The 17,950-nt window shown below is 39.9% G+C and overlaps 1 protein-coding gene across 1 annotated transcript; it reads left to right on the forward strand.

Moving 5' to 3' along the window:
- The first annotated feature begins 3,033 nt into the window (after positions 1 to 3,033).
- On the forward strand, positions 3,034 to 11,450 carry TSPAN31 (tetraspanin 31). Its single transcript, XM_053455786.1, has 6 exons — positions 3,034 to 3,271; positions 8,184 to 8,351; positions 8,953 to 9,033; positions 9,167 to 9,307; positions 9,803 to 9,916; positions 10,914 to 11,450. Exons 1-6 carry the CDS (start codon positions 3,209 to 3,211, stop codon positions 10,986 to 10,988), a joined length of 642 nt encoding a protein of 213 aa, XP_053311761.1. The 5' UTR covers positions 3,034 to 3,208; the 3' UTR covers positions 10,989 to 11,450.
- The last annotated feature ends 6,500 nt before the right edge of the window (positions 11,451 to 17,950 follow it).

Genomic DNA, 17,950 nt, shown 5'->3' on the forward strand with positions numbered 1-17,950 from the left:
AATTAATTTAATTTTCATGCCATGGGGAGCAGAAAAGAACTGTCAAAAGACAGTAACAAGGTAATGGAACTTTATAAAGATGGAAAAGGATATAAAAAGATATCCAAAGCCTTGAAAATGCCAGTCAGTACTGTTCAATCACTGGAAAGTTTGGGGATCTCTTGATACCAAGCCAAGGTCAGGTAGACCGAGAAAGATTTCAGCCACAACTGCCAGAAGAATTGTTCTGGATACAAAGAAAAACTCACAGGTAACCTTAGGAGAAATATGGGCTGCTCTGGAAAAAGGCAGTGTGATTGTTTCAAGAAGTACAATACGATGATACTTGAACAAAAATGAGCTGCATGGTCCAGTTGCCAGACAAAAGCTTTTACTGCCCCAATGCCACCAAAAAGCCCAGTTACAATATGCCCGACAACACCTTGACACGCCTCACAGCTTTTGGCACACTGTAATTTGGAGTAATGGGACCAAAATGGAGCATTATGGTCACAACCATAAGTGCTATGTTTGCAGAAGGGTCAACAAGGCCTATAGCAAAAAGAATACCATCCCCATTGTGAAGCATGGTGGTGGCTCACTGATGTTTAGGGGTGTGTGAGCTCTAAAGGCACAGGGAAGCTTGTGAAATTGATGGCAAGATAAATATAGCAAGTTATCAGAAAATACTGGCAGACAATTTGCATTCTTCCGCACGAAAGCTGCGCAAAAGATGCTCTTTGAATTTCCATCCATTTCCAACACTCACCCTAAGCACAAGGCCAACTTGACCCTCCAGTAGTTACAGCGGAAAAAGGTGAAGGTTCTGTTGAGATCTCAAACATGCGGTTCATGCAAAATGACATTTTGCCATGACTAATAGGGGCAGCTATTACCACCTGCAATAATTTGGGGCCTCGTAGACAACTATTATAAAAGACTGCACACTGTCGCCAACGCTCTACTGATTCCATAGCTGAAGAGTTCCAAACTTACACTGACTGGCCACTTTATTAGGTACACTGCTAGTGCCAGGTTGGAACCCCTTTTGCCTTCAGAACTGCCTTCATTCTATGTGGCATACTTTGTACAAGGTGCTGGAAACGTTCTGCGGAGACTTTGGTCCATACGGACATGATGACATCACGCAGTTGTTGCAGATTTGTCAGCTGCGCATCCATTATGCAAATCTTCTGTTCCACCACATTCCAAAGGTGCTGTATTGGATTAAGATGTGGTGATTATGGAGGTCATTGGAGTACAGTAAAGTCATTGTCATGTTCAAGAAACCAGTTTGAGATGATGTGAGCTTTGTAACATGGTGCATTGTCCTGCTAGAAATAGCCATCAGAAGATGGGTACACTGTGGTCATAAAGAGATGAACATGGTCAGCAACAATACTCAGGTAGGCTTTCACGTTTTCACACTGCCTTATTGGTACTAAGGGGGCCCACCATAAATACAAAAGTCTGACCCTGCCATCCGAATGTCGCAGCTGGAATTCACGGTTCGACGTGCGTTCAGAGATAGTATTCTGCATACCTTGGTTGTAACAAGTGGTTATTTGAGTTACTGTTGCCCTTCTGTCATCTCAAACCAGTCTGCCCATTCTCCTCTGACCTCTCACATTAACAAGGCATTTTCATCCACACAACTGCCGCTCACTGGATATTTTATCTTATTCGGACCATTCTCTGTAAACCCTAAAGATGGTTGTGCGTGAAAATCTCAGCAGATCAGCAGTTTCTGGAGCGGTGGAAACGTGTTCTGTGGAGTGACGGATCACGCTTCTCTGTTTAGCAGTCTGATGGGAGATTCTGGTTTTGGCACATGCCAAGAGACCGGTTACCTGACTGAGTGCATTGTGCCAACTGTAAAGTTTGGTGGAGGAGGGATAATGGTCTGGGGCTATACCAGTGAAGGGAAACGTTAATGGTTCAGCATCCCAAGACATTTTGGACAATGCTATGCTTCCAACTTTGTGGGAAAAGTTTGGAGAAGACCCTTTCCTATTCCAGCATGACCGTGCCCAAGTGCACAAAGAAAGGTCCATGAAGACACGGTTGGACAAGTTTGGTGTGGAAAAACTTGTCTGGCCAAAAAGAGCCCTGATCTCAACCCCATAAAACACTTTTGGGATGGGACAATAAGTCATTTTCAAAGAATGTGTGATCACTGTACCACCATCTTTGAAGACAGGCCTGCTCAGGATATTATTTCTGACAGTAGCCCGATTTCACCAGATTTAAGGACAAAATCTACTCCGTTCTATACCTTCCAAAACTTCTCCTGCAAAGTAAAGTAGCTGGGAGACAAGGCACCATAGCAAACGTACAGTGACAAATCCTTCTAAGAATATGGATTACTTAAAAACATCAATTAGAAGGTAATATTCGCTTTAATGTATATTAGGGCTAGAGTGTACCGTTTACCAAAGGCATTTATGAATATCTTGAAATGAAAATCATTTTACAGCAAAAAACTTACAACATTCATAGGAAAAAAAGCAATGTGCTATAAAAATGGTGTAACTATATTCGTTTTCTAAATGCCTAAATGACTTTTTATATATGGCTACCGATAGGGAAGAAAAATAACAAAAACTCTCCATACTAACCACATAAAATTGACCCTGTGGCAAACTGAAATGTTGGGAGGCGTATGGGCCACACTTGTTAATTTGTACATATCCAAGCTTATCTCTCCTACAACTCTGTCATAGTAATGTTACCTATAAAAAAAAGTCAAACTAAGTGAAGCCACCACAAAGCACATCTACAGGTGACCCGGTTATCCGTCTGACTCGAACATTGCTTGAAAATGTATTTTGAACTTAAAATGGGCAAGTTTTTTGGGGTTTTTTTTTACAGGGAATAATTAAATACAATGTGGAAAAAAGCTGTCTGTGAACACGCAGGCACCACATGACCGGAATCACTAATAAGGGAGTGGTTGGGGGGAACTAAGATGGCCGCCGAATCCGAAGGCCTGCCGCTGACGTCATTCATGCGCCTGTTCTGGTTGGCCGGATAGGGTCTGGCCGCATTCCAGCGCAACTAAGGAGCATGCGCAATTTTCTGCCGACCGACCAATCGTAAGGGTTTCATGACGTCGCCGGCTAGCGGGGCCCGGACGAAAGAAGAAGTGATACTAAAAATTTAAAGATATATCACTGCTGTTCGGTGAAAGTCGGTGCTGAAAAGCGAGAGCGTGTCCGGTGGGAGAAGGATGGGTTGTGGCGGCTTCACCTGTTACAAAAATGCGCTTTGTGCGCTCAACGTGGTGTATATGGTGAGTGGAAACGGCATGGTTTTAGAGACAGCCATGGATTATATGAGACGCTTTCGCGTACTCCACACGTCACCAGTGAATATGACTTGCATTCCACTGTTCCTCTTTATCTGTTTAGGGCAGCAGCGGCCTTCAGCTGCCTTCAGCTGCTGGTGGACTACAACTCCCATCACGCATGGTCAGTTGACTTTGCATGGAGGGTTCTGGGAGTTGTAGTTCATTAAGGCCGCGATTACCTAGGCTTGGCTATATGCTCATTGATTTCACAGGGTTCTACCTTCTGGCCTCCTTTGAACATCCCGGACGCCTATCTTCCCCTCAGGCTTTCATCAAATGTGTGTTTCCCCTCCCGTGATTTGTCCTCCGGCCATAGTCTCAGCCTGTCACTGCCTGCTTTCAGTTTAAATGCCCTTCTATTGCATTACATTTACAAAAGCGAGCAAGGAACAATAACATTAAAACTGAGCAGATTAACACAAGACATGAGTCTGCTACAGAAGGAGTCAAGGGATCTGCTGCTATTACCTTACAATCTATTAGGAGATTGAAAGGGGAATAAAAAAGCTTTACAAATGAAGTAAGGCTTGTGTCGATTTTGTAAGTTGTGAGTATTAGTAAAATGATGTGTAATTTACGCAACGCTATCAATTACAATGTAGATTTTATGAATGGCAGGGTGTGTCATCATCTAACAGGGAATGGAACTGTGCCTTAAGAAAGAGATATGCCCATAATAACCGAATGCGTGCATTCATTTATTGTCATTGGCTTTACGTGCCTCGGAATTTGTCTGAGCTATAAAAGGCATCTGCTTGTGTTAATGATAACATTTATTACACGTATTTCAAAAGGACATTTAAATATTCTTTGTATTTAGGCTTTATACTGTGTTTTATTAAATCTAGATGTCAAAGGAAGATAGATTAATAGTCAATTAGATTGGTAGCATTTAGAAGCCAGGCAGATATATAGCTGCCAACCGTAGGAAAATGCTAATGCTGTTTCTATAGGTCACTCTGCGCTTGCTCAATGGCTTTGTCCATCCTTGATGTAGCAGCAGGTTCATCTCATTGGTGGTGTCTTCAGGAAGGTTACGTATCTCTAGTGGATGCCCCCTGTTTTATTCAGCATTTTAAAGCATGTCTGCGTTTAAATTGCCTCCAACTTTGCATTTTTGTTATGACCCATGAGTCAGCATTGCTCGTGTGGACCATGACCTCATATAACTTACTCTCTATTTTGTTTGTTATAAAGCCAACGTTCCTAATCACGGGGATTGCTGGGCACCATAGAATGCGGTTTCAGTGAAATCAATTGGCCTATAAACAGAGAACTGATATTGTTCTTCTGGAGATGTTGTGATTACCCATAACAGATGGCCATTTTTACGTAATCGTATTTTGTGCAAATTTTCTTTCTAGTTATCCTACATATTAATGTTTACAGCCCTTCTGTTTCTTGCCGTTAAGAAAAGCTACTCAATTCCCACCATGCTACAATGGTAGATGCTGGTTTTAATTCACCAAGCTGGGAATTTGCTGAATACCCAGAGCTACATTAATTAAGGTATATTAAATACATTTAACTATGCGAAGAGACTTGTGAAGGTCACAGTTCGTCTTTAAAGGCTGTCTTTTGGCATTTGACATTTATCCTGTATGACTGGCCTTGATAAAACTGGCAAGGGCTAACATTATGAAGCTGGCACTCTACGCTTTCTTGCCTGATTCACAATGGCAGAAGATAGGCAGCAGTGTGGCAGGTCTATATGAGGTGAGGGGGGTAGTGTATCTATATGTAAACTGTAGTATCAGTCAGTATGTCTACTGTATTGTGGTGCTAACAAAGTGTGTGTATGTGAGTATGAATGTAGAATAATGGTTAAACGTACAATCATGACTCTTTATGGTGTAAAATACACCTTGTCATGCAGGGAATAGCACTGCAGTACAGTACAAATTGTCGCAGCACTGAAGAAAGGTATGTTTTATTGCCCCAATAAACATCCTTTAACTGCAGACCGATAATATGTGAAAACGAATACATGATTGGTTCCTGATTTTTTTTTTTTTTTTTGGGGCTGGCTCAGGGATGGGCACCAACATTGCTCATGGTGGATGTTTACTGGTGTCTTTGGTGGACAACTTAATGTCTATGGCCCTTTACAAGACTTGTCACAGACACTGGTGTCTTTGTATGGACACTTTTCCTATCCCTAGGCTGGCTCCTAGATCCAAGCCAAATTTGTTGACCCCTGCTGTAGGCATAGTTTATGAAACATGTACGAGTTAAATAAGTGGCCTTTGAACCAAGCAGATATTGGATACACATGACCTTGGGTTTTGTTTTTGTAATGTAGCACAGCAAATACAAGTCATGTTACCAGCAAATTAAGCAGTCCTTGAGCAGTATGTTCAATAATGAATGGATTTTCCACTGGAACTATCAGAAACCTCAAGAGCGGTGGCTACTTACTGTTTGTTCCTTTCTATCCTTGTATAGTATACGAAGGCTGGTCAAATGAAAAGGATAATACACTCAAAAACAAGTTCCATCTGTGTACAACCAGACCAAAAACTGTGTAAAACCAAGCAACACGATACATATATGTGTATATGTATAAAGCTGACCGTTTGTGCAGATGGGAAAAATTGTGTTAATAAGATGACTATTCACACAGAAGAAAATACCATCTTAATTAATTAGAATTGTGTAAATGGACCCATAACTATTTGGACACATTTTCTGTTTAGTTGTTGGGAAAACAAAGTTTGTTTCTTCCCCTTTCATTTCAGACAAAAAAACTCTCTCCCTTCCTTCTCAGTCGATCACTTCTGTGCCCCTGTCCCCTTGCCGCACAGCTCTGATTCTTCTCTTGCATCTCCTTGTTCTTGCGTCTTCTTTCTTCGTCCGCTTCTCAGTGGACATGGCCTCCCGTTCTGCTAATCAGGGGGCACAGTGTGCCCAGAGGCTCTGTCCTTTTGTTCACCAGGAGGCCACGTCCACAGAAAAGTGAACGAAGAAAGAGCACGCCAGAAACAGTGGACAAAGAAAGAACAAGAAGAAGATGAAGGAGAAGAAGCGGAGCTGCATGGCAAGGAGGCGGACACAGGAGCGGTCGGCAGGGTTGGTAGGGAGACATTCAGAGGGAGCATGAATGAGAGTGTGAGAGAATGTGAAAGAGAAGGGGCTGTGTGTGAGAACAAGGTTGTTTTTGGTAATTTGTGTGAATTGATGAAATTGACAAATTTTGTTAAAATTTAAATTTGTTCAAATCTGAATGCAAAAGTCTACAATTAATCATATTAAATATCATAGTATAAATGTTCTGTTGAAACTGGTGAAACACCATAAACCAGGGGTGTCCAAGTTTTTTCTGCAGTGGACCACTTCATCAGAATTGTATACGTGCGAGGGCCGCACACATTTTTCACTGTGAGAAAATATGGCCTTTAATAAAACATGCAGATTAAAATAAAGTAAATGACACAAAACCTTTACTTTTCCTCTCACTGATTTCTGGGCCTAGAAAGGTTTGTGACTGCAAATTCAGGATAATTAAAAATTAAATACTTCTATTTATTCTAGGGATGCATCAAAATGAAAATTCTGGACCAAAACATTCACGGTTCACTTAGCCAAAACCCAAAAATAACCCCCCACCTTTAAAAATAATAATAAAAACTCACATTTTTAATAAAAGTAGGTAACACACCACAATTAAAAAAATTAGCAATATGACTTGGCATGATAAGAGTGTGATTGCTAACAGCAATCACACTCCTATCATACCCAGGCAACCAGTAAATGCTGGTAACTAGGCATGATGGGACTGTGCTTGCTGTTAGCAATCACACTCCTATCATGCCAAGTCAGCCAGTACATGCTGGTACAGGGTGGCTGTAAGTGATGTGTAGACACCATACTGCTGGCAGCATCAATACACAAGGGGGGCAGCTAGCTAGGTTTCAGCATATACTGGCTGACTTGGCATGATAGGAGTGTGATTGCTAACAGCAATCAAAGTCCCATCATGCCTAGGTTCCAGCACTTACACATCCAACCAGTAAATGCTGTTGGCAATCACACTCCTATCATGCCAAGTCAGCCAGTACATGCTGGTACAGGGTGGCTGTAAGTGATGTGCAGACCCCATACTGCTGGCAGCATCAATACACAAGGGGGCAGCTAGCTAGGTTTCAGCATGTATTGGCTGACTTGGCATGATAGGAGTGTGATTGCTAACAGCAATCACAGTCCCATCATGCTTAGGTTCCAGCACTTACACATCCATGCTATCACACACACACTCATTCATATACTCATTCATCCACAGATTCATTCCCTCAATCATGCATACTCATTCAAACACCCTCCCCACCCCCTTACCTGCACTCCAGCTCCTCGATGCCGCTCACAGGCTTCAGCAGAGGGCACGGCCTCCCTCTGCGTTCTCTGGTACTGCACAGAGGAAGCAGGACTGGAGCAGAGTCATGTGATGTCACGTGAACTCTGCTAGGTTCCGCTTCCTCTATGCAGTACAGAAGACCCTCCCACAGGTAAGTAGCAGGGCTCGAGGTGCGGCCCACGTAAGATCGGTTGCCCTGGCTGCCGATCTTACGCGGGCCGCACCTCGAGGTCTCATGCCGCATGTTGGACGCCCCTGCCATAAACTTTGCTACGGTATTTTATCAACATTTGCGCTCTGTGCCTTCTATGTTTAGCATGCACTTGATTTACATGTTATATTTTTGAATATTTGCATCTTTTTTTTTATTTTTGTTACAGGAAAAAAAGGCAATATAAGATTTTTGATGGGACGTATTAAAATTCTTAAGTCATCTAAGGGCTGATAAAAGTGTTGAGCTGTGTGTGTATTTATACATAATGTAAATTCTTCATTTGTTTATAGCTGGTGGGCTTACTCCTGATTGGCGTGGCAGCGTGGGGCAAAGGATTTGGAATAGTCTCCAGCATTCATATAATCGGAGGAGTCATTGCCATTGGAGTTTTCCTTCTGCTTATTGCAATCGTTGGCTTAATCGGGGCAGTCAGTCACCATCAAGTGATGTTATTTATTGTATCCTTTGTCCTGGAATAACAATTTTATGTATATGTCATTTTTTATGTATAAAAGTGACTCTAGCAGCAAATACAATGGCCCATTCTGGAGAAAAATGTTATTGGTTTCTGTGGCGACGCTTAACCCTTATTCCCGCTGACACATATAACTTAAATATATTAAAATATAAAATAGGTGTTTGTATAAGACAAACTCTATATCCATGCCAATTAAACACATATGCAAATACCCTTTTACATGTTGTATACCCATTCCCTTGTTTGTATTTCAGATACTTTAAAGGTACTTTTTAATGTCCCTGAAACCCCTACTACAGACCCCCTAAAGAGACCCCTGCATACAGTGTTCAGCAGAGCCAGTGCTGGAGATGACACAAATGCATCTCCTGCAGGGCATTTAACTGGAGGCATGGGGAAATGATCATATTCATTTGGGGGGATTCTGACCCCCCCCCCCACACACACATTTCAAAAAACTTAATGAGACCACACAGATGTTGTGACCACTAAATGCAGTTTTAGGAGAAATACTGTGTCCCATAATATATGGTAGTCGTAATAATTCCTGTAAGTTGTTGGTTTCCTTAACTGTAAGATAGTACATGGTTGTTTTGATTCTGGTCTTTATATTCCAGCTTGTTGTGTCATGCTCATGCTTGGCAATGAATACTTCACAACAGGTAAGACTCTCTTGACACACCAATTCATATTTAAACAATTCACTTCAGTGTTTGCTGCCTCTTGCAAAGAAATCATATTCTGTATACCCCACAAAATAACCTATGAAATGTGCCAATGCTTCCATGTCTTCAGGTGCACTTGTTAAATGTAACTTGGAGCCGGATGAGCAACGACACTCGTATGGAGTTGGAGAAATCCTTAAACTGCTGCGGGCTGCTGAATACCACAGAGAGCAGGACACAGTTTAACATGGATTATTCTCTCTGCAGATCGGTGAGCAGCAAACTGTAGATTTAATGACAAGAAAAGCTTGGCTCACATCCTTTCTTCAGTTTGAAAAAGAAATACAGCTTGTTGATTATTCTTCATAATTTAATAGGGGAGAGTAGATATAATACGCGTCTATTCTTGCGCTCCCTACATGTTTGCGGATTTATATCAAAAGTAGAAAGAGATGTGCTGACATAGGCACTGAATTCTCTGTTCCATTTCTAAACCACCAGTTATGTGAACACATCATACAGCCAGGCAAACACAAGGCAAGTTAGGATGAGTTTGGGGGGAGCGCTTCAAAACATATCTTACAATGGAGGCACAGCAAATGTATGCATCTGAAATATCCCTTTGGTTACCATACACTTATGACACTTGGCATGGTAAGGTAGAACCATATATCAGTTGATAACAGAACAAAATGTATTAGTATCATCCCTTTAGAATCTGTGAGTGTTCCTCTTCGGGATTCAGTAGTCTTTTCCATCCATGCAGGAATGTCTACTGCAGGACCAGAAATGTCTCACGTGTGGTGATAAAATGCTAAAGCATGCCGATGAAGCCTTAAAAATCCTTGGAGGAGTTGGGCTGTTCTTCAGTTTCACAGAGGTAATGGGGTGGGATATTCCTTGTATGTTTTTAAGGGGGACAACTGGAAATCTACAAATATATACTTCAATCGTTTTGATTAAATTAAGCAAATGTATCTTGGATTTTGTACTGTCACTAAAAATGCAGTGTGCCAAAGTCACAAGGGTTATAATTAGGGCTGCAACTAACTATTATTTTCATAATCGATTAGTTGGCCGACAATTTTTTCGATTAATCGGATAAAACAAATGACTGTAAAGTTTTCATTTATTTAAAATAATTGTTATTAAAATTCGATTCAACTAATTGATAATGAAATTCGTTGGCAATGCTTTTTCATTATGGGTTATTATCGATTAATAATATAATATGTTGGAATTCCACAATAATTAAATGACAGTAATACTGTGTTATACTGTGTGTCACAGTAATATTGTTTGTAAAAATCACAAAAGACATCCTTGTGTCACCACTGGTAGAGCTACATCAGTATGCGTCCAGTTATTAATTTATGTCTGGCTTTCAAGCCTCCTAATGCATATAGTCTTTCAATTAAGGTGTACCAAAAATAGAGTATTTTAGACTTCATCAGCCTCAGTCCTGACATTTATGCCTTTTGAAATGTTATGGAAATAGAATTAAGTGCTCACTTAGCTTAAAAAAAAAACCCAAGAGAATAGGCCAATTGAACCTCCTTTTGAAATCAGATGTATTTAGATTTGACACCACTCATGTTACTTTGGGGTTTATTCGTTAAATCAAGATGTTAACATCACTATGCATTATGAAGGGCCGACACCGATGAGCATCTCCTACCGGAAGTTTGGTTTTATAAGGCATGTTTTAATCAGTAAGCTTTATTGTAATCTTGTTATCTCGCTGACTGAATTGCGTCTAATGTAGGACCTGCTTAACCCTACGTTAGAGAACGTACTTTTTGATGATTGTTGTAGATGGGGGGGGGGGTCTAGTTTCCATTTTAGTTTAACAACAACCTACACATTCTGTCTTTCAGATTTTAGGAGTGTGGCTTGCCTTCCGTTACAGGAACCAGAAGGATCCCCGTGCAAACCCCAGCGCTTTTCTATAGAGACACAGAACCTCGTCGTGCAATCCCTCAGTTATGCATTTTACTTTACAGTACCTGTCCCATCTCCTAGCAGCTAACTTATTATCCTGTGGATTCTATGTTCTGTTTGGCAAAGAGAAGGGACATGTAACAGAACAAGATGTCTGAATGAATGTGGCTGATTAAAACTCATTATGTAGGCAGACGTTGAGGAATGCAGTCAAACCATTGTAGGATCTTTCAGCGTAAGATGCCTATTGGACATTCCATGGTATTTATTTCCAACCCCATTCAGAAATGTTATTTTAATTTTCAGGAACGTGATCCAGTGCCCATCTGCCCTTACATGAATTTCTGTTGTCCACGGTCTCTTAAAGATGGATGCCCAGAAGAGGCACCTCCTTATTGCCATGTTTTTAAAGAGCTGAATGAATGATAGGTAGTTTAATGTGTACATATATATAAAAATACATACCGATCATTCTTGATGATGTTTTCTTTTTGTCATGGCAAAGGTATAAATACTTGGGATAAATAAGGTCGTTCACAGAGGCATTATGGGAAAGGTGGTGGAGATAGCGTGTCTTTTCTAGTAAAACCATGTGTATCTTTCTAATGACAGTGCAGCTACAGACGTTTAAAGGTTCTGTCCCACGTCGACAAAGCAGCAGTAGTGGTGTGGCACTTGAAGCAAAGAAGCCTAAGCAGGTTGGCTATTTCAGCCATTATTATTGCAAAAAGTAAAATAAAGACGTAAATAAAGCTGCTGAATGTGGCAAGTATTTTTCAGCATATCAGTGACCCCCTCGTTGTTCCACCTTTTATAACTAAGAAATTATGAAGAGAGTAAAATCTAGCATGATTATTTTTGGACAGTTTGGTAATTCAGCCTTACCAGTTAGGGAACTTTGAATGCTATATTTTACTTCATTGATATTTAGACAAATAAGTGGAACAGCACCTTTTTAAAATATTTGTTAATCAACGAAGCCGATAAATTCAACTTCAGATAATTCTGATGACACCTGAATGCAAAAGCAACTTTAGAACTGGTGGGTCTTAGTTTAACCCTCTATATCGCATAATTCATACAGGTATGTGTCTCTTTTTGTGTATGTATTATACCCTGGTGGGACTGTCTTATTGATGCCAGCTTCATACCACCTCGCCGCTGTCTTACAAGCTTGTACATCCAGTAGGCTCTTACTTTCTGTTTTAGCTTTTATGTTATACAAGTAGGACTCTATACCAAATTAACTGTTGCTTAAAGGGAAATCCTGTTTTGTGCATTTAAATATGTCATGGTCAAATATGTTTTGATTTAGTTTTCTGGAAATGCCCCCCCCACACACACACACACTTTTTAGCAAACCATGTGGAATGTTGCTCCATCCCATCTAAAAATAATTATATAAATAAAACATAGAAATGACTGCAGTTTTATGAGCGTGTTTGCGTGTTTTTCCTAGAAGCGATTTTGTCTGTGAAGGATTTGACCAAACTTTAATTCATATAAAGAGAGAATTGTCTCCTTTTCCAAATTCATCCTCAGCCGGTGTACCCTGAGGTGCATTCTTAGAACCCCTTCAAACTACCTCCCTTGGCAAACATTTTGATCTATCACTTACAATATCACCTGTATGTTGATGACATACAAATGTACTTTTCTTCAGTGAATAAACCCTTTTTGATTGTGTGAATTGTCTCACCTCTGTGTCACCATTAACTCCAACATCTCATTGACTCTTCATGTTCATTCTGTGTCCAAAACATACAGCCTACATCTTTAAAATGTTCCCATATCCACTCCTTAACACCTAAAGCTCTTGCTCATGCACTCGTTATCTCCCATTTTGTCTACTACTGTCTCCCTCATGATGCTGCCAGGCTTATCTCCATCATCCATCACAACTTTCCTCTCCCACACATTAGGTTTTGTATGCAGTTTAATGCATGCATTTTTTTACACTTGTTTTAACACCAGTTTTGCATTTATCAGCAGTGGCTAGCATATGAGAAAATTAGTTCCAATAAGTTCTACTGGTTTGAAAATACTTGCACGTTATAGCTCTCTATATGCCTGTAAATCTTAATATTGCATCATTTTAAAATCAAACAAAGATTATCAAATGTTAGGTTGCTGCGCATGGAAATATGTTCGAAGAACATTTGGTTTATGGTATAATAACATTTTGCCATCGTTCTTTTGAACTTATTTGCATGATGGTAATATCAAAAATCTATTTATATTAAAACTTTGGCTTGTTTTTGCCTTCTAGTTCGGACAAAATTTGGAGCAACACTTTTAATGCAAAAGCTCCGTGCTACCTTATGCTAACCTTTAGCCTACAACAGGAACAGCTTCTTAGGGCTTAGGATTTTGCGTTACATGACCACCACCAAGCAAAGCCAGCACTACAGAGATAGATCCAGCAGCACGTCACGGGACCTAATTTCACTAAGGATTGGGCTTTTTTGAGAAATTGATCCTTCGTCGTATATATTAAAAAAAAAAAAAAAGTGCTAGAGCAGCAGTAGGGTACTGGCTAGGCACAGGCAGACAAAGATCCCTATTACCTTGGAATTAAAGTTACACAAAAATTGGATAATTGTGAGGAATGGATCCCTCAGATAGGTGAAAGTGGCAGCAGTAGCACAAGCGAAAAAAATCAGGACAGGCTCTGGCAGGGACACACATCCATTCCCAGGTATAGGCCTGAATTTCCACCAAAATTGAACAAGTTGGATGAATTGATGAAGTAAGGAAGGTGCTGTACAAAAATGAGGCTTTGGTAGTTCAAGTGCATTACAGAGACACAACCCAGGCACATTAATTTAAAAAAAGCAGGTGCCAACCTCTGCTAAAATGGAGACACTTCCAGGGACGTCCTCTTCCCTGATCATACAATGGGGGAGAAGACTTCAGCGAAAGCACTGCAATTAGGGAGTTCACCTTAGGACAAAATGGTAGCTCTTTTTGTGACATCACCGGAAGTGCCACCATTTTGGCAGAAGTTGGCACCAGGTTATGACCGCTGATATGCGGAAGAAGAGAGAACACAAAAGGAGAGAAGATGATGAACCAGGTAGAGGCGTAAGTGGTCAGCAGGGAGGATAGGAAATCCTTTACGGCGTTTGAGTGAAAGGGACCGTGAATTTCAGATGAAAATTCTGAGCATTTTGTTTTTTTTCATGCGCTTTGTGTGGGTACTGGCCTAGTTTTCGTGACTTTGTACGAATCGCCACAATTCAGTAAGCTTGGAGTTCGTATGTATCCAAATGCACAAGTCAAATATCAATAATTTGTTCTGTACCCTCCTAGACAGAGTCCCTTCCCACTTTCTTGTTTGTTTTATTAAAAGTTCCCAACTCATTCTCAGAGATTCCACAAATCTGTGAATTAGGCAACCTTTGTTAAAACTTAATTTTACACAATGCATAATTCCATCAAACACTACAATTAGCTGTGTGAAATTACTGAGTTAACATCACTAGTTCAAAGTCAGATGCCGAATCCAATGGCTCTTCTCACTGTCCATACACACTCTAGACCAGAGGTCGGCAACCCTTGGCACGCAGGGTACAAATGAGTGGCACGCAGGGTTGCCAACTGCTTGGAGAGAGAGGGGCACCAAGAGGTCGCTCAAGTTTTCAGCAACCGCTTGGCGCCCCTCACTCTCCTCCGCGAGGCTTCTGTCTTCTGGCACTCAGCAGCACGCACCACAACGAAGACACTGAAGACAGAAGCCTCATGCTCCCACCACAGGACGTCTGAAGGTAAGTGAACTACAAAGGGGGAGAGGGGGTAGATAGTGAGAAAAGAGGGTAATAAGAATTACCCTTAATTTGTGTATGAATTGGGTAAATGATTTAAGAGAATAAATGAATGTGTGGAAGAATTGTGTGAAAGAGTGAGATAATTAATGATTGTGTGAATTAGTGAGTGACTAAGAGTCTGTGTATTATAGATCTAATAATTGATTTTTGGAAAGGCAACGATGGCACGGGCAGGGTGTTTATGGCATAAAAGGTGGCGGGTTTATGGGACAAAGATGGCACAGGGTGGGCTGTTTGGGGACAAATATTGCAAATCCTATGTGTGTTATCTGCGTGCTGGTCAGGTTCTATGTGGGCAGTGTGGACCCCAGGGCTGGCTTTGGGGTGTGCAACCTGTGATCTGTGCCTGAAATTTGGGGAGTTTTATCTATACCTGCGGAGATTTTGTGTGAATTCCAAATGCTCTATACCTGCAAAGCTGGGGGTTTTGTGTTATTCTGTTGATCTATATCTGCTATACTATGTTTTCGTACATTTATGTATACCCGCAAATACAGGGCTTGTTTGTCTTATTTTTTTTTTTGAGGGGGTAGGTAGAAGGTTGGTTCCAGTGTATATATAAAATGAAATACATTTTAAAAAAAAAAAAAAAAATGAAAAAATGCACCCAAACAACATTTCCACCTTCTTCAGTGCGGCGGTATTCTGAGAAAGAAAAGCAGGTTTTCATGATGTTCCTTTTTGTTTAAGGAATATTTTTTCCCAAATATTTACTTTCTCAACCATTCGGTCCTCTTTGAAATTATTGCCGGCACACCAAGTGACTTGAAGGCTTTACTTTGACACACCACTACCAAACGGTTGCCTGCCCCTGCTCTAGACAATGCACTGATTCACTCTAGCCAATTTACTAGAAAACAGGGATCGTTGAATAACCAGGGATTGTATACAATCTCTCTTAATGTATTGCTACACATACATTAGGGAAAGGCAGCAATTGTTAAGATGTAATGTAGCAGTAAGATGGCATATTTGAAACCAGCAACAGAAAAGAGCAGTTTGTATTTTAATAAGAGAAAATAATTTTTTAGGTTTACCCAGTCTTACCTCATTTAAACTCACTGTCAATACATAAAATACTGAAAACTAGTAAGATTCCTAAGACTTAATTGTAAAGTTCAACATATCTCAAAGATCACATATAGTATTTATTTTCTTTCCATAAGTTTGTGGCAGGCAACTGTGCTGTTACTATTGGCTGACTATCTTGTATAATTCTTGAAATATACAAATACCCATTCACTGGCACTCTCAATTGCAAAAGAGAACTTGTGACAAATTAGTCATCTACTCTCCTCTAAGTCTATAAAAGAAAAAAGGAAGTCACCCTTCCTTAAAAACTATGGATCTAATTTAACCAGCTTTACAAGGTACTTTGATAGATTATTTTTTTTTTAATGTATGTAGTACTATTAAAAAAATGCCAAATGAAAGAGGAAAAAAAGTGATATCACTCAATACAATATTTAAAGTGACTTTAAGAATCTTAAGATGCACAAAGATTCAAAGGCCTCTTCTGGGTAAACAAGTAATTCATACACTATATGTATACTATATGTATTTTCTAATACAGACAAAATGTTAATGAATGTCTTATTTTAGATGAAGTTGAATAGTGTGAACCCATAAATAAACAGGCCATACTGCGAAAGGCGAAATAGTGAAAAAAGCATAAAAACACAGGGGAACTTCATGAAACATGGGGTATTTGCTACTGAACACAAACTATCAAAGCTAACGCAATAGTATCTAAAACAGGTCTGAACAACCCCCTTCCACAGTTTTTATATATATTGTGGCAAGGTAATGGAGTCCGTGTATATCAGTAGCAGGTTGGAACGCTCATTATTCCCATGAGGGGGTTAATTGCTGGCAGGTCAGTAGGTGGAACCAATTAACCTGAACTGAGGTGTTTAACCCCTTCAGGACCGGGATTTTGATACTTAGGTGTCGCTAAAGGACCAGAGCCGTTTTTGTGTTTTTGCTACGTCTTTCCTCAACTGTAATTTCTCTCATATCAATTAGTGCATCCACGCAAATCATATATTGTTTTTCTCAGCACAAGTAGAGCTTTCATTTGAAACCATATTAAGCTGGGTAGTACATTGTTTTGTTTGAAATAAACTGGAAAAAGTGGGGGGGGGAAAGAAAAAAAAACGCATTATTTTACAGTTTTGTATGTATACAAATTGTACACACATTGAACTAATGGGAAAAAATTATCCAAAATATATTCATTAACTTGTCCTGATTTGGAAACCACCCAATAAAACCAAGATTTTCATCTGTTTTGATCAGTATAGGGCAAATATTGCAAGGCATGCAATATGGGCCCAGTAAACCAATTTCTAAAGATTCCAAATTTGAAAACTAAAATGCGCATGTTCCAGTTTTGCCCTCATAGCTTCCTCAAAAAAATGCATGAACCATGCATGTGAGGCCTTGTTGGAACCGGGGGATGTTGGTGAACACAATTTGGTGTTTTTTTTCTGCAGTGGCACATATTCTATACAACATTTTTAAAATGTAATTTTTTAATATAGTCTATAGTCTAATAACTGCAATAGTTGCCACAGATACTGATTATCCCCCCAAAATTATAGGTTTATGAATAGTAGATAAGTCAAGGTGTACAACTAGGGTCATTTTGACACTTTTCAAACAGGGATTTTATCGCCAATTGCTGCCAAATTTTGAGGTATTTTCATATTTTTGGGTTTTTTTTTTTTTGCATATGTTGCAATGTTGCTTTAGATTTCATATTATGTTTTGTATAGAATATGTGCCACTGCAGAAAAAAAAAACACCAAATTGTGTTCACCAACATCCCCCGCTTCCAACAAGGCCTCACATGCATTTTTTGAGGAAGCTGTGAGGGCAAAACTGGAACATGCACATTTTAGTTTTCAAATTTGGAATTTTTAGAAATTGGTTCACTGGGCCCATATCCCATTTGGGAGATTTTGGAAGCCCCCCCCACTGTAAATTACCCCATAAAAGTATATATTTATGAACAGCAGACAAGTCAATGTGTTCAACTAGGGTAATTTTGACAGTTTCCAGGCAGCCATTTCTTCATTGATGTCTGCCAAAATTTCACGGAAAATTTATTTTATTGCGTTTTTAATGCATACATTTCAATGTTG

The sequence above is a fragment of the Spea bombifrons genome, chromosome 2 (assembly GCF_027358695.1).
Source record: "Spea bombifrons isolate aSpeBom1 chromosome 2, aSpeBom1.2.pri, whole genome shotgun sequence".
Taxonomy (NCBI): Eukaryota; Metazoa; Chordata; class Amphibia; order Anura; family Pelobatidae; genus Spea; species Spea bombifrons.

Bases quoted from the DNA above. Each gene is read 5' to 3' on its own strand.
- TSPAN31 (XM_053455786.1), top strand. From the start codon at position 3,209: ATGGGTTGTGGCGGCTTCACCTGTTACAAAAATGCGCTTTGTGCGCTC. The intron at 9,034-9,166 runs GTAAGACTCTCT...CCATGTCTTCAG, and splicing joins CAATGAATACTTCACAACAG to GTGCACTTGTTAAATGTAAC. The intron at 9,308-9,802 runs GTGAGCAGCAAA...CCATCCATGCAG, and splicing joins ATTATTCTCTCTGCAGATCG to GAATGTCTACTGCAGGACCA.